At 39.6% G+C, this 24247-nt stretch overlaps 1 protein-coding gene and 1 long non-coding RNA gene across 10 annotated transcripts in view; one reads left to right on the top strand and one right to left on the bottom strand.

Moving 5' to 3' along the window:
- The window catches only part of LOC105465735 (TRAF2 and NCK interacting kinase), a 410880-nt gene that overhangs the window by 325223 nt on the left and 61410 nt on the right, over window positions 1-24247 (top strand). For all 8 annotated transcript variants that reach the window (XM_071091238.1, XM_011714344.3, XM_011714334.3 and 5 more), the window contains 4 exons: window positions 869-1057; window positions 10086-10250; window positions 19262-19501; window positions 21723-21829. In XM_071091238.1, the coding sequence (XP_070947339.1) occupies window positions 869-1057; window positions 10086-10250; window positions 19262-19501; window positions 21723-21829 (701 nt within the window). The remainder of the gene's footprint in view (window positions 1-868; window positions 1058-10085; window positions 10251-19261; window positions 19502-21722; window positions 21830-24247) is intronic.
- The window catches only part of LOC105465723 (uncharacterized), a 124494-nt gene continuing 110382 nt past the window's right edge, over window positions 10136-24247 (bottom strand). Inside the window, exon 9 of one of the 2 annotated variants that reach the window (XR_011619890.1) lies at window positions 10136-10282. This is a non-coding gene — a long non-coding RNA (uncharacterized lncRNA). The remainder of the gene's footprint in view (window positions 10283-24247) is intronic. The other variant, XR_011619891.1, reaches the window with a different exon arrangement.

Genomic DNA, 24247 nt, shown 5'->3' with positions numbered 1-24247 from the left:
GCATTCTTTATTAACTCCATTTATTTCTAAAACTTGAGTATGAATCCAGCCTTATTATAAGTACAAACTGCTTTTGAGACCCACTGTGTTTATTGCAGAGTAATTTTTAAGGCCATTTGCAACATGCTGCAATACAATCACAGCAAAATGCGCCTCTCCCATAAGAACCCACCAGCTCTACAGTCATATTTCATTTACAGACTATTAGCTTTACCCTTATGATGGGAACATTTTGTGTCCCTTGCTCATGCAGCTTCCACTTGAAGTACAGTACTTTTTTATTATTATAGCACTGCTCTCCAGATGGGCTTTTTGGTGTATTTTTTTAAACTGAACTTTTTATTTAATGGCATTCTGATATTTTTTAGCCTGTACATAAGCTTGCTAATGGCCTTTGTAGGTCCAAGTTTTATTAAATGAAAGATGATTTAGGCAGTATCTTTTGGCTGCTTATTTAGTTTTGTACTTAATTGTACATGTGTGAGTGGTTTAATTACTAGATCAGGAAGTGGGTGACTTTTTCTAGGGGTTGTATGCTGACCATTTAAATGTCCTCATTATTGCCATTTCATCACGTGTACTTAATTCATCAGGGACAAGTCATTTTGTAATTGATGGGGTTCGGTAGGGATTGCCATTTTAAAGCAATAGCGTTTTCATTAAATGACACATTCTTGTGTAGATACTAACACAAGGCAGTAGCTTATTTCTGTGGTACATCCTGACATCCTCCTGTCATTCTGTTAGTATTAAGATCCTTCATTATTTAGCATTATTTTGCCTCCATTGCATACTTAACTGGTACTGGCCGATGATTTCTATGTGATGATTTGGCCTTTTCTTTGCTCCTCTTTCCTGATCTGGACAGGAATATAAGCGCAAACAACTGGAAGAACAGAGACAAGCAGAAAGACTGCAGAGGCAGCTAAAGCAAGAAAGAGACTACTTAGTTTCCCTTCAGCATCAGCGGCAGGAGCAGAGGCCTGTGGAGAAGAAGCCACTGTACCATTACAAAGAAGGAATGAGTCCTAGTGAGAAGCCAGCATGGGCCAAGGAGGTAAGTAAGCAAGTGTAGCCTCACCCTGTTGGCCAGGCTTTTGACTCTAATGAGTTTGTCTGATAGAAGTGGAGAGTTAACCCAGTGCTGCAAAGTTGGAAAACAATTCATCATAAGATACATGTTTTGCTTTTGGAAGAACCATAACATTATTTCTGTAGAGAAATGGCAAAATACCTTCCTCCATTTGTGGGGTTTTGTTTTGTTTTTTGGTATATCTTTGTGGTTGCAATGGACTTTTATAGGAAATAACAGAAGATAGAAAAAACCTTTTTTCTGATACTCATCCAATTGAATTTGTGGCATGAGGATTTTTAGTGACCTTTTTGTTGAATAATGTGATTAAGGATTTATAGAATTCTAGGAAGAATCAGTTCCTGTCCATGCCTGGACCCTGTTACTGATCATTAACATTGTCACTAACATAACTTTGTTCCCCATGATACTACCAGCAGATGCACAGTTAACCTCAGACTTGTGGTGGTGGTATTCACTTTTAGGATCAGAGGTCATTAGTGTTTCTTCTACCCATACTTCCTTCATTTGCTTAACTACTAGACTAAGAAAGGATTTTCAGGAACTTAGCGCTATGTTGAGCTATTTTAATAAAAACTGCTTGGATGGGAGGGAAAAAAAGGGTGATAGCCAGACAGGTAAAGCAAACAAAATAACTCCAACCAAATCAGCAACCTTTCCTGGGAGTCACTGTGTGAGGTCATGTGCGTAACATGCTGGTTTTCAGTTCAATCATTATTTCTGGCATCTAGTGATTTCCTTTATTTTATGGTGATTGTAGCTAGTCATTTAAAAGGATGTTTTGGGGTTATTTTGTATTTTTACCCAGAATTTTTATATATTGATAGCTCACACTTTTTTCAAGTTATCTAGAATACAATATTACTAGAACCAGATTTCTTACATGAGATCCTGTTTTTCTGAAAATAATTCTTTGTATTTGTCTAACCTATCTGACATATGTACAGAAAACGTTTGATAGAATGTTGTCCTAATGTTAATGATAGTGGTTTATGGGAGGAGAAAGTAAAAAAAAATGGATTTTTAAAAACTTTTTTGTACTTTTACATATTGTTTAAATCCTTTATAGTGATCATGTATTTTTTTGTGAAAAAAACTTTTTTCTTTTAAAACTTAGTGTGTGGAAAAAATTGTTTTGATTTGTGATGAAGAATTTTTTATCACATTCCCTTATATCTGTAAACATGATCCATATTTACATAGCTATGTCTCTAACATCTGCCTCTTTCTCTTAGATCAGTAATTCAATTTTGTGATCCTACTCCCAGGTACAGCATCAACCCCTTAATAATCCACCTATTCTTCCAGCTAAGCAAAATCAGTATGCTGCTAAGCAGCAGCTGAAATGCTTCTTGGCTGGCAGAGATGCACCACCTTCCTCTACTGCTAAACCGTTTTCTAGCCATGCCAAGTTGAAATCCTCAGCTAAGCCAGACCCACAGCTCCTGACCATGGCAAGTGTTCAGACAACTGAAAAACTAGCCTCTACAAAGCTAATGTCAGTAGCACCTGCAGGAATTAATGATTCCAGATCAAGACTCCTGTTTGAGCATCACCCATGGAAGAAAGATGGACCAGCTTGCCCTATTAGACTTGGTTTAGAAGACCAACTGAAGCCTCAGGAAGCCTTGAGGACCATAGTGAGATCTCCAGGGCAATCTCACTCCCAGGGATGTAGCCCAACTCAAGAGATAGGATCTAAGGTCATTTGTATGTCTTCTCTCAACATCTCCAAAGTGATAAGCCCTGAGTTGTCCATTACTGCAATTCAGGAGGGCCTTAGAGATTAATGTAGAGCTTGCGGCAGGAAGAGCATGAACTCATGCATCTTTACAAGTGCTTCTACTCTTGTAAGAAATGCTGCATCACTAAGCGACCTCTCCTTGATGCATGACCACTTGGCTTTCAGTGTTCCCAGCCCCAAGCATGAGTTTAGGAGAGGGACACCTACAGATTCCATTGGAAATGATCATGATTTTGTGCAACACATTCCAGAATTTCTTCTTTCCCCTAGACAGCTCCCTCATGCACAAATGTACCAGAAGACAGGGAAAAGCATGGAGCAGTTTTCACTTCCTTCATTCAGCCTCTACCCAGCACCTTATGATTTGAACTTGTCTACCTTGACTTCATTGTTTTCCAGTTGCTATTTGTCCTCATCACTAAATTTACTGGCCTGTCCTCTCTATTCAGAACTAGTTCATAGCTCCCAAGCTTTCAGGAGACATGGGATTCCTGGGGGCAGATCTTTGCAGATGTCATCAAGGCACTTTTCTAGACCTCTTAATTCCCTCATGCTTCCTGGTCAGGCTCCTAGCAGTAAAAGAAACACAGCATTTGAGCATGCAAACAACATGCCTGAGTCATCAAGCACTCCTGATATGAGGTTTCCCAGTCACCGTAAGTCTGGGCCATCTCCGGTGGGTGACATCTTCCAAGGTCCCTGGCTTCCTGGCATGTGGTGTGCTTCCTTTGGGCTTCATGCATTTCCAGAGATATATGGGAACATTCTTTGGGGATTTCATATTTAGTCCTCTACTCCTGGGTGTGGTTAACTTAATCCAGCGTCCAGCTAACCATTGTCTGTTCATGAAACAGTTCCCAAGTCTTAGAGTGGGTGATCATATTTTAGAAGAAAGATGAAACATTTAGTTGATAGAAGGAGAGTGACAGTGCTAAATTTAGGACTGGAGCAATCAATGTACAAATAAGAACAAATAATTGTCTGCCTTGGTTTGAGTCATCATTTTTAACACCCACTTCTTAAAATAGGAATAAAAATGAGTGTGAGGATCTTTATATTCTTGATCTTTTAATGCTTCTCATCAGCAATATATGAACTTTTTATGTAAAGCATTATTTATGGATGTCTTTTTTCATATTAGGGAGGCAGGGGCTCAAAGTGACCAAGTAGTAATATACGTTGCAAACCTTTAGACATGAACATAGCTTATTAGTATCTTAACTATCAAGTTATAAGAAAACCTGGGTTAAACCCTCTGGAGGTAAAATAAAAAGATGCCATTTTCTTTTTTTCAAATGCACCCTCTGTGCCCATGCCACCGTCTCCTGTTGTGTAAGGTCTGGACTATTTTGCCCCATGTGCCACTGAAGGTATCACCTAGCTGTCTTCCACCTATTGCAACCTCTTCTGTAATCTGTTCCAGCATTTGTTTTCTAACTCAGCTCTATGCCTTCCCATCAGGTTTTTTTTTTCTTCTGCTTTGCTTACTTTACCATCTGCTTCTCCTCTTCCTCATTCCAAATCAGTAGTCCTTCATCAGCAATGTAATGCTTTTATACTGCTTTGTTCTCCGTGTTCTTGTTGCTTCATTTTGTAAAACACAAATGATCATTGTATTTCTCAGTACCTTTCTGATTACTATGTTGGATATTGTACAGCAAATGAAAATGCTCAATCATTTGCAAATCCTGTTGAGCTCTTCCCTCGCTCCTTTTACTGAGTATTCTTTCTGTCCTGGATGTCACATTGGCCTTGATTTTCAGATTTTAGCCAGAAAAGAACATTAATGTCTCTGCATTAAAAAGACAGCTTGGAGCCGGGCACAGTGGCTCACGTCTATAATCCCAGCACTTTGGGAGGCAAAAGCAGGAGGATCTCTGGAACCCAGGAGTAGTTAGAGACCAGCCTGGACAACACAGTGAAACCTCGTCTCTACAAATAATAATAAAAATTAGCTGGGCATGGGGGTGCATGCCTGTGGTCCCAGCTACACCAAAGGCTGAGGGTGGGACTTGAGCCTGGGAGGTTGAGACTGCAGTGAGTCATGATTGCACCACTGCACTCCCGTCTGGGCAACAGAGTGAGACCCTGTTTCAAATAAATACAAAAATAAATAGACAGGTTGGGGGCATTCTCATTTTTTTCAAATTATCTGCCATTTCTGAGTTGGGATGGAAGTCAGGTATGTATTGTGAAAATATCAGTATGATGTTCTCTTGAACATCAGCAGAATTTGAAGGTCTTCTTCCTCACTTTTTGGATGATAGAGATTCGTTTTTCTTATTTCTGCTCCTTAAATGGCATGGGATTTTCTGGGCCTGGCAAGTAACTGTGGGGGCTCCCCTTCCCTTTCCATCCCACATACTTAAAAAAAAAAAAAAATTGTACCAAAGCTCAGCAGTGAAAGAATGCTTTGTTTACATGAGTATTGCATGAGATTGTATTTTAATTTTTTTAACACTCCATCATGTTCTCTTTCTGTGATATATGCCCGTCACTGGCATGTTTGTTTGTTTGCAAACAACGATCTGATAAGAGCCAAAATATCTGTTTATTTCCATTAGCTCACTGGACTTTGAAATCACTGTATATAAAAACTCCTCCTCCATCCAGATTTCTCGGCTCTACACCAAAGTGTTTCTCTTTATTGTTGTTTCTCTTTGTTGTTGTTATTTCTTTTATATGAGTTAGTTTATATATAAAGTTCTCAAACAACCACTTCGAGAGTTTATATCTTTCCTCCATTTCTGCGTATCTCTCTTATGATTAAATATAGGAGAGACCTGGAAGGAAATAGTATGGAGTATGTTTGAGTTCAAGTTCTTCCACTTCCTGGCTGCCTGACCTAGGGTGTGCCTCCTGCTTTCCTGAGATGCAGCTTCCTCATCTGCACATCTGCCTCACAATTGGGAAGCTCATGGGCAATAATGAATGTGCACGTGCCATTTAAAGTTACATACTACACAAATACAAATGAAATACGGTATTCAACGTATTCCTATTTTGTTTCCAAGACTGTTGTAGCTCACCAGGAACAAGTGCTTTGTCTCGTTTTGGTCTGGATTTCATATGACCAATTCACTTGCGTCTCTTATCTCTTCACCCACCTCTCCCAGGTGATAGATAAGCACTTCTTTATTTCCTGTATCAACTTTCTAAGACTTTGTTTCATTACTTTTGAGTTATGTGCTCCATTCACAATGGGATCTATGCTTTTATCTGGAATATTGGTAAGAAGTTGACCTGGGAAAAGAGTTCAGGCCCTTAGAGTCAGACAAGATTGCATCTTAAGCATTCCTTATGAATGAGGGTCTCTGCTGTGCTCAGAGGTGACCCAGAGCAGGGGTGTCATCAAACTTGCTCAGTAACCATCTGCCCATGTGGTTTTGCCCAACTATATTACTCAACTCTTTATGTGACTAGTGAGTGCAGGGTCAAAGTATCTAAGGAGCACTTAAAAGTTACTCACTGGCTTCTTTCTCTTTCTCCAGCATCGCCAATAAACACAAAAACCAAAGTGTTTTGTCCAGTTGGGGGAAAAAAGAATACCCATATGACTGTGTTGGACTCACCATGTACTAATTCTTCAGTAAAGCCTTCTGAGATCTTCCTAAACCCTGTGGACTCTACATATTATGAAATATTATTAGAATGCACCCATATAACATAGTAAATATATATTTGCTGTCAACAGTTTTAAAATTACTTCTACAAATTTGTTTTGATATTCTCAGTAGATGTCATTCATTATTGTAAAGTGAGACACTGTAACCTACAAATTGTTTTAAAATATAAAAAACAATCTGACAATTGACATCGATACAGTGTTTCTCTTTATTTATAACGTTTTAAAAAATTTGTTTTGAAATTGTTTTGGAAATCCTGTAATTAACAAATTTATTTTTAAGTTGTCTATATTTGCATAGCCTTTATATATACCAGAGGCCATAGACATTACTCCTGTGCTATGCAGTGGACAACACAGACCTGTCTAGAGCAGAATTTTATTTCTGAGACCACAGTTATTTTTTTCACTATATATCATGCTACAGTAAATAATATAGCATTTTTGCAGAGGTGATCCAAACTTCTCCAGAGTTATTTTAGTTTTCATATTGAAATGATTTTTTAATAAGAAAAAAATACTTTTATAGTAAAGTTGATCAGTCTCTGCTAATCTTCTCTGTATTTCTGATAATTCCTTCTACTATGAAATCATTTATAACAGCTATCTTTTGCTGTTATAGTCTAGCACCTTGACACTCTATACCTGATGGTACTGGAACACATTCTTAGTGGTGCTCCTGGCATCTTATATCTTCTTGGAAGCAGGCAGTTGGAGCAGAAACTTGGCTCCTAGACTTTTTTGAACATCCTCAGGCATCGAAATATATCTTGTTGTTCCCAGTTTTTAATCACTTGTATCCTTCTAGATGCGAGAGGGGTTGGAGGGAGACTTTCTTTTTTTTGTCTCACATATTTATTTCCTGTTCAATTAGTAGACATAAGTTGTGATAAAGCAGGGGACAGGCCTTTGTCTAGTATGAAAATAATGAAAAGGGCCTGCCTAGATACCCTATCCAGCTTTCTCTCTGTCCGTCTGAAGGTGTTATTAGGAGAAGTACCACTTCCAATGTTTGATTTGATCCTGTGCTCCAATTCTTAAGGTGAGCCTACAGTGTAAAGACACTTGGGCAGCATTATCTTCCTAAAGACTATAGGACTAGCTTTTCTTGAGACAAAATACATAATGAGATGCCTCATGATTACACCCTTTTCTTAGATTTTCAATTTTCTTCGGACAAACTTCAACCCAGGAAATTTCAGTACATGGGAGCCTTCCTGAAATAATTTTCAAAGCGTAACAATTACTTATGCCATATGTTTTTAGAATGGTACAGACTAAAATATACTAATGATAGAATTTAGTATGTAAGCTGATAAAGCATAAGAAATTTTTACTAGAAGTACATTAGCAACATCTATACACGACTAATCAAATCCATTAATTGCCTATGAAAACCAGTACCCTAGTTTCTACCCTGTTCATTTCTAATGATAGCTTTAGGGCCCCATGTGGCCTGTGATCCTATTAGCAGCAGGGATGCTTAGACTGGAGCCTTGTTGCTGACACTTCCCAAAAGAATTATCTCAAAAGTGGTTTCTTTGCTCAAGATAGAGTCTTTGGGGACAAACTTTTCTACTATTGTTTTTAATGTTCTGTCCCTTAATGTATATTTAAAGCTATCAATGTATTTTATAGCGAAAATAATAATTACAAGTATTCCTCACTCTGCATATATTTGGTTTCTGAATTTTGGATGACAAGTGGTTTGGACGGTGGGAATTCAGACACTGAAGGATGCTTATGTATGACTTACCTATTAATGATCTACCCTGAAAATAAGAAAATGGATAATATTTGACCAATTCCAGTGGTCTAGAAATACTAACCTTCTTTCAAAGAGTCTGGCATTTGGAAAAGTGATAAATTGCATGCCTTGATCTCAGTTTATCTATTGCTGTCTTTGTGGGACTTTTTCTTCTTTGTGGTCTTATCTCAAAGCTGGCTTTGTTCTTTTGCTCAATGTAATAGCCAAATAATTACTGCTGATGTAATACTTTGCACACATGCACACACAAAAAGTATACATGTTCTGGTTTATATTCCTGGCTTTTTGCAGCAAATTTTACTTGGTGTGTGGTAAGCTTCTGGGACTCGGGATTTCAAAACCAAAGCCAATTGTATGTACCCTGCACAGCCATGGTGGGGGAAGAGATGTTCACATTCCTCCTCAGTAGAGGCAAGAGGGCTGTTTTTCATTCTGCAGCTTATCTTATTGTGTTAAAATATGTGAGGTTAATATGAGTTTAAAAACAGACTTACTTTGTATATTTGATTGAGTCTGCCTCTAGAAAGATTCAAAATGGGATAGGGAAGATGGGGGAAAATCGCTCTTTCAAGTTTTTATTTCAAATCAGGCAGTAAAATGAATAAAGACTTTTAGCTGCTACATAAAAAATATGCACACAGACATGAATATTGAACACCTGCATGTGGGTTCTTAAAATGCTCAGTGAGTCAGCAGAAGAGAATTAAGGGCTCACTGTAAAGGCCATCAGTGTGGGGAGAATGGTTGCATTATCCTGATGGCTTTGGGAAGCACTACAGTCAAACTGGTCCTGAAGAAATAAAGGACAGGACACAGTAGATCTGGAAGAAAAGTCATAGACTTCTTGAAGTTGTCTAAGATCTTAAGCCATATCTTAGAGTGTGCACCTTGTTTATCTAAGTTTCTCTTTAAAACTGCCCTCCAAGGCAGTCTTTCTGCTGTAAATATGTACTACAGGTAATGATGACCTGTTTAAAAAGGGCATTCACTGGCTCTGTGAGCATTTCCCATGAAGCACTTGGGATCTGTTATCTGCTTTGGGTTGAAAGAGACTCTGGAAGAAAGGGAATGATAAGGAAATGAAATAGTCTGAGAGAAGACAGGGTTAGAGGGGAAGAGAAAAGGAGGAGAAGCAAGAATGAACACCACGTGTGTAGAAACAGGGAGGAAGAAAGGGGAGAGCAAGACAGTGGAGTCCAAGCTGGGCATGAAAGAATGAGACGGGGCAGTGTATTTGAGGAAGCAAGAAAGACAACTGGAAAGAAAGACCTCTAAAGACAGAAAAAGAAAGTGACACAGGAAGTCTGTTTGAAACAGGCTACGCTCATTAAGCAGGCAGCCTGGAACACCCACTCGCCTATCAGTAGAACAGTGAAGAAATGGAGGGTGCGTGCACTCAGCTTCATCCTCTTGTTCCTCATGTTCCATGAAGCAACCCAAAGCAATTTTCTATGTTCCCCAAGTCATCTAAATGCATGCCACCATTCCCTTTGATTGTCTAGAGTGCAAACTGTCTTCCTCACTGACCCCATGGCATTGTGACCTATCAGTAAGATAATATCACAATCAATACAAGATAAACTCTTAGCAGGTCACGAATTCCCTGCTAACTGACTAACACAAGATAATGAGTAATGGAAGAGTGATGGCTTGGGTGTTCTATGTTGTTGTTGCTGTTGTTAGTGTTTGCTCTTTGCAAATTCTTGATGCAGTGCAGAAATAGAGTTTTGGCTTCTGAAAATCATTTAATCAGAGGATTCAAATGGCTGTGCAGGTGACTACAGAAAATCCTTACTAGAAGGTGAATCTACTATACATTGAGGCTGTCTTCTTTTTTTTTTTTTTTGGCTTGTAGGTAGAAGAACGGTCAAGGCTCAACCGGCAAAGTTCCCCTGCCATGCCTCACAAGGTTGCCAACAGGATATCTGACCCCAACCTGCCCCCAAGGTCGGAGTCCTTCAGCATTAGTGGAGTTCAGCCTGCTCGAACACCCCCCATGCTCAGACCAGTCGATCCCCAGGTACAGTCTTGCCTCCATTCCATCAGGCATTCCTATAAGGTGCACAAGAAAACCTATTAAAAGTCTAGGGAACTGTAACATGGATTCAGGCATAGCGTCAAATTATTATCCTTAATATAGAATTTATAGTAATATAGGTGGCCCCACTGATTTTGAAGAGTAGAAGAAAAGGTGAGAAAGAAAAAAGCGTCACCCTTAAACTCGAGTCAACCACAAACTCACTTCTGTGTAAACTGGCCTCTCTGGAGACCCACAGGAGTTTCTGCAAGGTGAGAACAAGCATTCTTTTAGTTACAATTACCAAAACTAGAATTCATAGAAACCTTTGAAGTGTGTGTATGTGTATACATTATATATTTTTTGTTTTCTTGGGACTTTGGCATGAGCCTGAAACTGAAAAAATTAAATAGACTTGGTTAAGTAAAATTATATCTTCTAAGGCAGTGGTTCTCTAAGTGTAATCACTGGACCTGCAGCATCAGCCATCACCCAGGAACTTGATAGAAATGCAGATTATGAGGCCCACTTCAGACCAGCTGATCAGCAACTCTAGGGGTGGCGGAGGCCTGGCAGTCTGTAATTTCACAAGCTCTCTAAGTGATTCTAATGTACTTTAGAGTTTGAGAACAATTATTTAAAACTATAGGGTAAAGAAAAAAGATTACTCTACTTTTAGGAAAGGAGGTGGTTTCTGGAAGTTGTTTTTTTTTTTTTTGAGACAGAGTCTTGGTCTGTCTCCCAGGCTGGAGTGCAGTGGCCCAATCTTAGCTCACTGCAACCTCCGCCTCCCAGGTTCAAGTGATTCTTCTGCCTGAGCCTCCCAAGTAGCTGGGACCACAGGTGTCCGCCACCACGCCTGGCTAATTTTTGTATTTTTAGTAGAGACAGGGTTGAACTCCTGACCTTGTGATCTGCCTGCCTCGGCCTCAAAAAGTGCTGGGATTACAGGCATGAGCCACCACGCCCAACCGGTTTCTGGAAGTTCTATGGGACTTTTATATATGCTAAAAATGAAATATGAAGTGAAATAGATTAAGGAATTCCATGAAAAATAAAGATAATATAGTTTCTTCTGCCAAATGTCTTAAATTTCTTCCAGGCATCCACCTGTGTTAAGACTTCCACAAAAAATTTAAGGTCACCTTTGAAATATGTAATGCTGTTTGAACTGGAGTTTAAAAGAGTCGTGATAAAATCAAGTGTTCTTTAAGTTTGCCTTTAGTAAAGTCCAGGATTTTTCAGCACCAGCCAGCTTGGCCTATCTTCCTCTTGGCTGTTTTTAATTTGTATGTAATTCCTTCATGCCTCACCCTCAAAAAGATACATTTTTTTTAACAGGAATTTCTATTTTAATGTACAAATATCCTCTTTTAAACCCCCTAGCTTTGACCTTGGAAGGTACTTTGGCCTTTAAAGGGGAGAAGAGAGAGAAAATGTACTTTATGAGAACAACCAGAGAGTGAACATGTAGCTATTTTGTGACAGTTGATTCACTTACGCATTCTTCAGGCGCTTCAGTTCGGGGGTTGTGTGGTGTGTCTTTTTTATTTTTTATTTTTTTTGGCTCTTTTAAAGGGGGTTTGTGTTTTATACTTGATACTTTTTTAAAGGGGCTTTGTTTTAATATTATTATTTAATATATTTAATGATATTTAACATTAATATATATCCGGTAGATTCTCTTCTGGTTGAAGCTTAATGTTCAGCTAAACTGGGCTTTGAGGATTTCCTCTGAGCTGTCATTAGTAACATTCCAGCACTTAAATTTCAAACCAAAGAGGAGTTGACAGGTCCTTGCACAAAAGAGATATTGCACTAATGTTTGTTGAATTAACAGTTCAATTTAGAAGGCACTCTAGATGTTTTCCCAACCAGGATTTATGGGACACCTTCCCAAAGCCAGGCACAGAGCTAGCCTAGGAGATATGATGCCCAGCATGACAGACATAGCTCCTGTCTCCAGGGAGCTCACCTTCATGAATAGGAGACACACTTAGATAAGCACTAACTATGAGGTGTTAGCAGTGCTATGGCAAAGTGGTGCCCTGCACTCTGGATTTTAATGATTTGTCTTTTTTTTTTTTTTTTTTTTTTATTATACTTTAAGTTGTAGGGTACATGTGTATAACGTGCAGGTTTGTTACATATGTATACTTGTGCCATGTTGCTGTGCTGCACCCATCAACTCGTCATTTACATCAGGTATAACTCCCAATGCAATCCCTCTCCCCTCCCCCCTCCCCATGATAGGCCGCGGTGTGTGATGTTCCCCTTCCTGAGTTCGAGTGATCTCATTGTTCAGTTCCCACCTATGAGTGAGTGAGAACATGCGGTGTTTGGTTTTCTGTTCTTGTGATAGTTTGCTAAGAATGATGGATTCCACCTGCATCCAAGTCCCTACAAAGGACTCAAACTCATCCTTTTTTATGGCTGCATAGTATTCCATGGTATATATGTGCCACATTTTCTTAATCCAATCTGTCACTGATGGACATTTGGGTTGATTCCAAGTCTTTGCTATTGTGAATAGTGCTGCAATAAACATACGTGTGCATGTGTCTTTATAGCAGCATAATTTATAATCCTTTGGGTATATACCCAGTAATGGGATGGCTGGGTCATATGGTACATTTAGTTCTAGATCCTTGAGGAATCGCCATACTGTTTTCCATAATGGTTGAACTAGTTTACAATCCCACCAACAGTGTAAAAGTGTTCCTATTTCTCCACATCCTCTCCAGCACCTGTTGTTTCCTGACTTTTTAATGATTGCCATTCTAACTGGTGTGAGATGGTATCTCATTGTGCTTTTGATTTGCATTTCTCTGATGGCCAGTGATGATGAGCATTTTTTCATGTGTCTGTTGGCTGTATGAATGTCTTCTTTTGAGAAATGTCTGTTCATATCCTTTGCCCACTTTTTGATGGGGTTGTTTGTTTTTTTCTTGTAAATTTGTTTGAGTTCTTTGTAGGTTCTGGATATTAGCCCTTTGTCAGATGACTAGATTGCAAAAATTTTCTCCCATTCTGTAAGTTGCCTGTTCACTCTGATGGTAGTGTCTTTTGCTGTGCAGAAGCTCTTTAGTTTAATGAGATCCCATTTGTCAATTTTGGCTTTTGCTGCCGTTGCTTTTGGTGTTTTAGACATGAAATCTTTGCCCATGCCTATGTCCTGAATGGTACTACCTAGGTTTTCCTCTAGGATTTTTATGGTATTAGGTCTAACATTTAAGTCTCTAATCCATCTTGAATTAATTTTCGTATAAGGAGTAAGGAAAGGATCCAGTTTCAGCTTTCTACTTATGGCTAGCCAATTTTCCCAGCACCGTTTATTAAATAGGGAATCCTTTCCCCATTTCTTGTTTCTCTCAGGTTTGTCAAAGATCAGATGGCTATAGATGTGTGGTATTATTTCTGAGGACTCTGTTCTGTTCCATTGGTCTATATCTCTGTTTTGGTACCAGTACCATGCTGTTTTGGTTACTGTAGCCTTGTAGTATAGTTTGAAGTCAGGTAGCGTGATGCCTCCAGCTTTGTTCTTTTGACTTAGGATTGTCTTGGAGATGCGGGCTCTTTTTTGGTTCCATATGAACTTTAAAGCAGTTTTTTCCAATTCTGTGAAGAAACTCATTGGTAGCTTGATGGGGATGGCATTGAATCTATAAATTACCTTGGGCAGTATGGCCATTTTCACGATATTGATTCTTCCTATCCATGAGCATGGTATGTTCTTCCATTTGTTTGTGTCCTCTTTTATTTCACTGAGCAGTGGTTTGTAGTTCTCCTTGAAGAGGTCCTTTACATCCCTTGTAAGTTGGATTCCTAGGTATTTGATTCTCTTTGAAGCAATTGTGAATGGAAGTTCATTCCTGATTTGGCTCTCTGTTTGTCTGTTACTGGTGTATAAGAATGCTTGTGATTTTTGCACATTAATTTTGTATCCTGAGACTTTGCTGAAGTTGCTTATCAGCTTAAGGAGATTTTGGGCTGAGACAGTGGGGTTTTCTAAATATACAATCATGTCATCTGCAAACAGGGACAATTTGACTTCTTATTTTCCTAACTGAATACCCTTGATTTCTTTCTCTTGCCTGATTGCCTTAGCCAGAACTTCCAACACTATGTTGAATAGGAGTGGTGAGAGAGGGCATCCCTGTCTTGTGCCAGTTTTCAAAGGGAATTTTTCCAGTTTTTGCCCATTCAGTATGATATTGGCTGTGGGTTTGTCATAAATAGCTCTTATTATTTTGAGGTACGTTCCATCAATACCGAATTTATTGGGCGTTTTTAGCATGAAGGGCTGTTGAATTTTGTCAAAAGCCTTTTCTGCATCAATTGAGATAATCATGTGGTTCTTGTCTTTGGTTCTGTTTATATGCTGGATTATGTTTATTGATTTGCAAATGTTGAACCAGCCTTGCATCCCAGGGATGAAGCCCACTTGATCATGGTGGATAAGCTTTTTGATGTGTTGCTGAATCCGGTTTGCCAGTATTTTATTGAGGATTTTTGCATCAATGTTCATCAGGGATATTGGTCTAAAATTCTCTTTTTTTGTTGTGTCTCTGCCAGGCTTTAGTATCAGGATGATGTTGGCCTCATAAAATGAGTTAGGGAGGATTCCCTCTTTTTCTATTGATTGGAATAGTTTCAGAAGGAATGGTACCAACTCCTCCTTGTACCTCTGGTAGAATTCAGCTGTGAATCCATCTGGTCCTGGACTTTTTTTGGTTGGTAGGCTATTAATTGTTGCCTCAATTTCAGAGCCTGCTATTGGTCTATTCAGGGATTCAACTTCTTCCTGGTTTAGTCTTGGAAGAGTGTAAGTGTCCAGGAAATTATCCATTTCTTCTAGATTTTCTAGTTTATTTGCATAGAGGTGTTTATAGTATTCTCTGATGGTAGTTTGTATTTCTGTGGGGTCGGTGGTGATATCCCCTTTATCATTTTTAATTGCATTGATTTGATTCTTCTCTCTTTTCTTCTTTATTAGTCTGGCTAGTGGTCTGTCAATTTTGTTGATCTTTTCAAAAAACCAACTCCTGGATTCATTGATTTTTTGGAGGGTTTTTTGTGTCTCTATCTCCTTCAGTTCTGCTCTGATCTTAGTTATTTCTTGCCTTCTGCTAGCTTTCGAATGTGTTTGCTCTTGCTTCTCTAGTTCTTTTAATTGTGATGTTAGAGTGTCAATTTTAGATCTTTCCTGCTTTCTCTTGTGGGCATTTAGTGCTATAAATTTCCCTCTACACACTGCTTTAAATGTGTCCCAGAGATTCTGGTATGTTGTATCTTTGTTCTCATTGGTTTCAAAGAACATCTTTATTTCTGCCTTCATTTCGTTATGTACCCAGTAGTCATTCAGGAGCAGGTTGTTCAGTTTCCATGTAGTTGAGCGGTTTTGATTGAGTTTCTTAGTCCTGAGTTCTAGTTTGATTGCACTGTGGTCTGAGAGACAGTTTGTTATAATTTCTGTTCTTGTACATTTGCTGAGGAGTGCTTTACTTCCAATTAAGTGGTCGATTTTGGAGTAAGTACGATGTGGTGCTGAGAAGAATGTATATTCTGTTGATTTGGGGTGGAGAGTTCTATAGATGTCTATTAGGTCTGCTTGCTGCAGAGATGAGTTCAATTCCTGGATATCCTTGTTAACTTTCTGTCTCGTTGATCTGTCTAATGTTGACAGTGGAGTGTTGAAGTCTCCCATTATTATTGTATGGGAGTCTAAGTCTCTTTGTAAGTCTCTAAGGACTTGCTTTATGAATCTGGGTGCTCCTGTATTGGGTGCATATATATTTAGGATAGTTAGCTCTTCCTGTTGAATTGATCCCTTTACCATTATGTAATGGCCTTCTTTGTCTCTTTTGATCTTTGATGGTTTAAAGTCTGTTTTATCAGAGACTAGTATTGCAACCCCTGCTTTTTTTTGTTCTCCATTTGCTTGGTAAATCTTCCTCCATCCCTTTATTTTGAGCCTATGTATGTCTCTGTGTGTGAGATGGGTCTCCTGAATACAGCAGACTGATGGGTCTTGACTCTTTATCCAGTTTGCCAGTCTGTGTCTTTTAATTGGAGCATTTAGTCCATTTACATTTAAGGTTAAGATTGTTATGTGTGAACTTGATCCTGCCATTATGATATTAACTGGTTATTTTGCTCGTTAGTTGATGCAGTTTCTTCCTAGCCTCGATGGTCTTTACATTTTGGCATGTTTTTGCAATGGCTGGTACCGGTTGTTCCTTTCCATGTTTGGTGCTTCCTTCAGGGTCTCTTGTAAGGCAGGCCTAGTGGTGACAAAATCTCTAAGCATTTGCTTATCTGTAAAGGATTTTATTTCTCCTTCACTTATGAAACTTAGTTTGGCTGGATATGAAATTCTGGGTTGAAAATTCTTTTCTTTAAGAATGTTGAATATTGACCCCCACTCTCTTCTGGCTTGGAGAGTTTCTGCCGAGAGATCTGCTGTTAGTCTGATGGGCTTCCCTTTGTGGGTAACCCGACCTTTCTCTCTGGCTGCCCTTAAGATTTTTTCCTTCATTTCAACTTTGGTGAATCTGGCAATTATGTGTCTTGGAGTTGCTCTTCTCGAGGAGTATCTTTGTGGCGTTCTCTGTATTTCCTGGATTTGAATGTTGGCCTGCCCTACTAGGTTGGGGAAGTTCTCCTGGATGATATCCTGAAGAGTGTTTTCCAACTTGGTTCCATTTTCCCCCTCACTTTCAGGCACCCCAATCAGACGTAGATTTGGTCTTTTTACATAATCCCATACTTCTTGCAGGCTTTGTTCATTTCTTTTTCTTCTTTTTTCTTTTGGTTTCTCTTCTCGCTTCATTTCATTCATTTGATCCTCAATCGCTGATACTCTTTCTTCCAGTTGATCGAGTCGGTTACTGAAGCTTGTGCATTTGTCACGTATTTCTCGTGTCATGGTTTTCATCTCTTTCATTTCGTTTAGGACCTTCTCTGCATTAATTACTCTAGCCATCAATTCTTCCACTTTTTTTTCAAGATTTTTAGTTTCTTTGCGCTGGGTACGTAATTCCTCCTTTAGCTCTGAGAAATTTGATGGACTGAAGCCTTCTTCTCTCATCTCGTCAAAGTCATTCTCCGTCCAGCTTTGATCCGTTGCTGGCGATGAGCTGCGCTCCTTTGCCGGGGGAGATGCGCTCTTATTTTTTGAATTTCCAGCTTTTCTGCCCTGCTTTTTCCCCATCTTTGTGGTTTTATCTGCCTCTGGTCTTTGATGATGGTGATGTACTGATGGGGTTTTGGTGTAGGTGTCCTTCCTGTTTGATAGTTTTCCTTCTAACAGTCAGGACCCTCAGCTGTAGGTCTGCTGGAGATTGCTTGAGGTCCACTCCAGACCCTGTTTGCCTGGGTATCAGCAGCAGAGGCTGCAGAAGATAGAATATTTCTGAAGAGCGAGTGTACCTGTCTGATTCTTGCTTTGGAAGCTTCCTCTCAGGGGTGTACTCCTCCCTGTGAGGTGTGGGGTGTCAGACTGCCCCTAGTGGGGGATGTCTCCCAGTTAGGCTACTCAGGGGTCAGGGACCCACTTGAGCAGGCAGTCTGTCCCTTCTCAGATCTCAACCTCCGTGTTGGGAGATCCACTGCTCTCTTCAAAGCTGTCAGACTGAGTCGTTTGCGTCTGCAGAGGTGTCTGCTGCGTTTGTTTAGTTTACTGTGCCCTGTCCCCAGAGGTGGAGTCTACAGAGACAGGCAGGTTTCCTTGAGCTGCTGTGAGCTCCACCCAGTTCGAGCTTCCCAGCAGCTTTGTTTACCTACTTAAGCCTCAGCAATGGCGGGCGCCCCTCCCCCAGCCTTGCTGCTGCCTTGCTGGTAGATCACAGACTGCTGCGCTAGCAATGAGGGAGGCTCCGTGGGTGTGGGACCCTCCCGGCCAGGTGTGGGATATGATCTCCTGGTGTGCCTGTTTGCTTAAAGCGCAGTATTGGGGTGGGAGTTACCCGATTTTCCAGGTGTTGTGTGTCTCAGTTCCCCTGGCTAGGAAAAGGGACTCCCTTCCCCCTTGCGCTTCCCAGTTGAGGCAATGCCTCGCCCTGCTTCAGCTCTCGCTGGTCGGGCTGCAGCAGCTGACCAGCACCGATCGTCCGGCACTCCCCAGTGAGATGAACCCAGTACCTCAGTTGAAAATGCAGAAATCACCGGTCTTCTGTGTCGCTCGCGCTGGGAGTTGGAGACTGGAGCTGCTCCTATTCGGCCATCTTGCTCCGCCCCCTTAATGATTTGTCTTTAAGAGCCACAGTTTCGCTGAAAGACTGCCTGTCTTCCCTGCGTGAACAGTATCACCACATGCCCAGTTGGGCCAGTTGAGATACTTAACTCAAAAAGTTACATCGTGGTGTCAAGAGATAATATGACAGCATAGATGGTAAGAGTCAGCACAGCAGAAAGTAGAATATCATAGAGGTTAGGTTTATGGGCTATGGGTGTAGAATGCCTGGGTTCCAGTCCATGCTCCAGCAGGTGTTATCTGTGCAATCTAGGGTATTGCTTAACCTCTCTACACCTTACATTGCTCGGTGTAAAATGAGGGAAATGATTGTGTCCACCTCAGGATGGACTCAGTGAGTTCGTAACAAGTAAGATATTTAGAGCAGTTTTTGTTTTACAGAGCAACACTCTCTAATGTAAAAGTTAGGGGTTTTAAAGGAGGAAGTTCATAATATTAGCAGAGAAGTGCTTATAAAATATATTGCATTGCTGGTCAGTAAATATTCACTAAATATACAGTAGTTATTGTTATTTCTTCACTTATTCCACTGACTTAGCATTCCCAAGTAAATCATTTAACTTTGTGCCAGCCCTACATATCGTTCCAATGGAAAATTTTGAAGAGAGCTAAAAAAACACGCTATATATAGTTGTGATAGACTCTCTATAGTCCAATTTTTGTGCCCTTGAACTTTTTTTTTTTCCTTCAGCTGACTGAGGTACTGGCTGATCTGCCTTTTCTTCTAATCGTGCTGTTTTCGTGTTGTTTTGATACTTAGATCCCACATCTGGTAGCTGTAAAATCCCAGGGACCTGCCTTGACTGCCTCCCAGTCAGTGCACGAGCAGCCCACAAAGGGCCTCTCTGGGTTTCAGGAGGCTCTGAACGTGACCTCTCACCGCGTGGAGATGCCACGCCAGAACTCAGATCCCACCTCTGAAAACCCTCCTCTCCCCACTCGCATTGAAAAGTTTGACCGAAGCTCTTGGTTACGACAGGAAGAAGACATTCCACCAAAGGTAGTATTTACTGGGGTGTTTTGTTTAATATGAGCATCACTGATGGTTATTATTACCACTATTCCACTATTATTACTTTTGTAGTAGTGGAGAATGTGATCATGCCAAAGCACTTTCCCTTCTCATGTTTGTTTTGGTCCCTCTTCATTCCCTGGCTATGACTTGGATTGTCATTTACCATGTCTGACCTTTATTTCCCCCACAAGAAAACTGAAGTGAGGTAGATTGAAGCACAGATCCTACATCCAAAGTTAGAACTCTCAACCCCAAGTATTCCAAACTGTTATTTTGCTGTCCATATTAACAAATGAAGTAATGGATATTTCATTGATGACTGAATCTACATCAAGACAATTGAAAACTTCCAGATAAAAAGTAGAAAATTCATGTATTCCTATTTTTAACAACACAAAAGTGAAGCCAGATTTCAGGGGTTCAGAAGATAGTATTGTTCTTAGGATATTTTAGTTTGCCCCATTTTAAGGAAAGCTCTTTCTAGGCCAAGTCGTAATTTATTTCCATCTTTAATTAACTACTGAGGAAAAACTTTAGGGTAAAATGACCAGCCATTCCACTGGACAGAACAGCCCCAAGTCTGGGTTCTTTGTTTTCCTCTACCAAGTCATTACTCATTCCAAGAAATGTTCTAGAATGTGGCTGTCTGCATCTAGCTACAAACAACCTGGAAGTATTTCAAAATAATAGAGACATTTTTTGCATCAGATTTTTCCTGATTCAGGAATCCCCCTTTTCCTGAGCTTAGCATAGAGGCTGTGACAAGTAGAATGTTCCACAATTTGCAGAAAATGCCACTGTTAATTCCAGAAGAAAAAGAAACTTCTACTGAATGATTTACAAATACATTTTTTCATCTTCCTCTTAAAAGGATATTATAACAAGAGTCCCATTATTTTGAAGATAAAAATAGCTGATAATTTTTTGAGATTCTTTGTGGTAGCAGAAATGTCATCAGAAAAAAAAAAAAAAGGTAAATAGGGAGCAAAAGTCAGTATAAAAAAATAAGGTGGGCAAAGGAGCAGATACAATAGATGGAAAAGTGGAAAACTGAATTTATTGGTTCCACTCTTTAAAAATATGCAGGCACACAGGCATGAAGCTGAAAGAAAATTTTAGATGAATTCAAAACTTAGGTTTAAGAATATGTTAGGCTCTTTTGTCTCTACAACTATTTATATTTACGGTAAGGAAAAGAAAAAATAGTAATAGGAATAGTAATATTTAATTTGAACAAGTGGTAGCATTGATTTGGTCATTCTGCTTTACTGCACTGACTCATCTTGATGTTAAAATGAATAAAAATTAAATTTTCAAAACAAAGGATGACACTTTACACTGAAAGTAATTTTCTATACTAGGATTCATATGATTCTTTTAAATAATGAACTCCTTTAGTAGACTTAAAATATTTAATTTCATTTTTTAAATGTCTGTTTTATAAATTGGGACATACTTCAATTCTACCTTAGGTTGCTTCCAGATAATACATTTTCCTCCAGTCTTACTGGTATTTACACAGCCTTTTTGAAGATCCTTCCAGTATTTTCAGTATTAATTCTGCTTTGTATTATGTTCTATTATGTTCACTCATTGACCAAAACACAGTGCTTTTGGTTTTTGGTTTTAGTACGTAATTGCAAATCAAGTAGAAAGTAGAAACATTCAGGATCTATTGTGGTAGGTTCTCTGAGCTCACCAACATATGACTTACGTCCTAAGCTCTATCCTGATATTCTAGTTTCTCACCAGATTTCATTATTTCCTTATCTGTTTATTGTGATGTAAGCTAAAAATGGAACTTGCTTCATCTGGGTGGCTCTTAGCTGATGCAACTTCCAACGAGTTAATGATACCCTAAAGAGATTCCTGGTATTTACCACTTTTGCCCAACCAAGAGAGGTCAGTTATTTTTAGCTCAGTGTATCAAAATTGTTAGTTTTACCTATCTTTAAATTTGTTTTTAAGATTGAGGATGACCCTCTTTAATGGTTCCCAAATTTGCTCATTGTTTTTTGCCAGTAGACCTTTGTTTGATTTTGTTTAGGGAGTTTAATATTTCTTTGAGGAATGAATGAAAGATAGTTCTTTACTGTTTCAGATAGTTTCTGTGGCTTGTGGCAAATCATTGGAAAGAAGGATTTTCTGACAATAGGCTATGGAAGCTACTTTATGGAAACTATTTCTGAATTCCGGTTTCTTCCAGGTGCCTCAAAGAACAACTTCTATATCCCCAGCATTAGCCAGAAAGAATTCTCCTGGGAATGGTAGTGCTCTGGGACCCAGACTAGGATCTCAACCCATCAGAGCAAGGTAAGGAAGGAAGGTGGTTAAGGTAAAAGAAAAAACTCCTACCCACCATTGTCATTATTGCTTTCCTAGAAATGTCTGTGTTCTTTTTTCACTTCAGAGGCATGTTGACTTTCCATGTGCACTATAAATGTTGATGGTCCAGAACACATGCCTTTTATTTCTTCAGTAGCTTTTCAGAGAAATCAGTATTCAGTGGGGGGCTCATGAATTAATGGGGCAACCCAGAAACCAATCAGATGTACCTTAGCTGACAGTTTTTAAAATCTGAGAGTAAAATTACAAATATCAATCTGGTTGCAGTGCCCTAAACCATTACTTCAGAGACCACTTTATAGAGTCAACAGAACAAAATGACCTGTTATGGCCTCTTTCGAGGTGATTTTTAGCATCAGTTCAAGAACCATGCCCTGGAAACCACTGAGACATTACAAAGCAATTACCACGGAAATAGTGACCATCTTCAGAGCTTCTCTAGCTTGGCAGCTATAGAAGAACTAGCTCTTATGAGGAAGTTGCCTCTTTGGCATTACGAATGTCACTGAGATACAGTTATGCTTCCACTCTTGCTGTGTTCTCCTTCGAGAATTTCCTATCAATAATGCACATTCCTATAGTCAGGAAGTTGCATCCACTTCCACTGGTTGGTGTAGAGGTCTCAAGAAGCTGGAAAGTAAATAGTATCTTTACAGTGTCTGAACAGATTTTTTGTGGTAACAGATGCTGTTTGCTCTTATAGTTCATCAAGCTTCCCTCAGAATTTTCATGATGAATACATCACTTTTTAGGATCAACTGAAATAGCAAATGGCCTCTGCTGAGGCTATAAAAAGGATGTGATTGGGCAGGCTGTTTTCTTCTTCATTGTGTTCATAATAAAAGGACCCTCCTTTGCTAGTAAGAGAGAATGACTGGAAATGAAGCTTATGATTACATGCACATACTTTAAAATATGGAATGCTTTAAATCATAAAGCTTTAATTTTCCTCTTCAAGTGAAAAGCCTTAGGGAAGGTGTCAGCCCAGCAATAACATGAAACTATACTAAGAACACGAATCCCTTTAGGGCAAAGATGCTAGCCCATTCTGTGTGGAATTACCAATTGCAAGAGGCTCTGAATGAGCCATTGTTTTCCAGTGACTTGTCAGATTCACACTGAGCTCGTGTTGCTAAGCAGCTAAGCAGCACTGAGGAAGACTAGAGCCACTGTGACCAGGCAGCCAAAGGCACGTTTAGTGCTGGATTGCCAGCCTGAACTTTATCAGTGCCCCTCTTCAAGCAGTGATAAATCCCCAATTATCAGTGCTGCTGCTTCCTTTGAACCCTGCCCCTGGGGCTCTGTTCATTGGATCAGTTGCTTAGAATTTTAGTTTCTTTAGATCAAGTATTATTTCAACTTTAAGTATTTTTGCTTCTGTCAACCAAAAAGAGAGAAAATTACCATTGTATAGTCAAATAAAAAGCCGTTTTCATTCCCTCTGAAGTGCTATTTTAATGACATTAAGGCCTAAGGTAATTGGTATTTGATGGTCAGTGGCTTACAAAATAATGAGCCTTTCCTCTTGGAGCCACTTGCATATTATACTTTATCCAAAGAATGCTGACTTTGTGAGAGACAGCTAACATTTTTCTACTTAGAGAGGAAGGGATGAAGTGAGCTAAGAGGTCATAGTTACTCACCTACAATGAAAGTCAGAGATTGGGGGTCGGGGGTGAAGAAACCTCTTCTTTGCATGTAGGACAGTCCTATAGAACACCCCTTTTTATGCTATCATGTATCTCCATGTGACCAACATTTAAGATGTAAATCAGATTTGCGGCTCTAGATTGGATTGCATGTTTAAAAGCTTTACGATTTGGTTTATTTACTGTGAGAGCCATATCTTTAGTTCACCTTTGCTGCACAATATAATCACAAGTTGAGTGACCTGAAAAAATAACAGTTTAATATTTCTCACGATGCTGTGGGTTGCCTAAGGAGTTATGCTGCTCTCACCTGGGCTCACTCTTGCAGTGGCACTGAGCGGATGGGTCCGCTGCACCTCTTGCTCCACGTGGTCTTTCATTCTGGGCTTCTTTACCCTTTTGTGACCTCAGAAGAGCATTTCAAGAGAGAAAGTTCCAATGCACAAATACTTTTGAAGCCTTTGCTTGCATCATCTTTGCTGATAACCCATTAGCCATCACAAGTCACTTGGCTAAGCCCTGAGTCAGTATGGAAAGGAACTCCACCGGGGCAGGGACACTGGGAGATGTGATTTGCCAGGGGCCATTACTGTGACACAGACCTCTCCTACTGTCTGCTGGTCCTAATGAAGTCCTTATAGTTCTTTTCGTGCCATTTGTCAGATGACCACCCAACCATATAGTCTCTTTAACAGGTGTTGCTTTTAAATAACCTGTCCTTTACAGTGCTTCTACA

This window comes from Macaca nemestrina, chromosome 2 (genome assembly GCF_043159975.1).
Source record: "Macaca nemestrina isolate mMacNem1 chromosome 2, mMacNem.hap1, whole genome shotgun sequence".
Classification (NCBI taxonomy): domain Eukaryota; kingdom Metazoa; phylum Chordata; class Mammalia; order Primates; family Cercopithecidae; genus Macaca; species Macaca nemestrina.
This window is presented reverse-complemented; position numbering and strand designations above follow the sequence as displayed.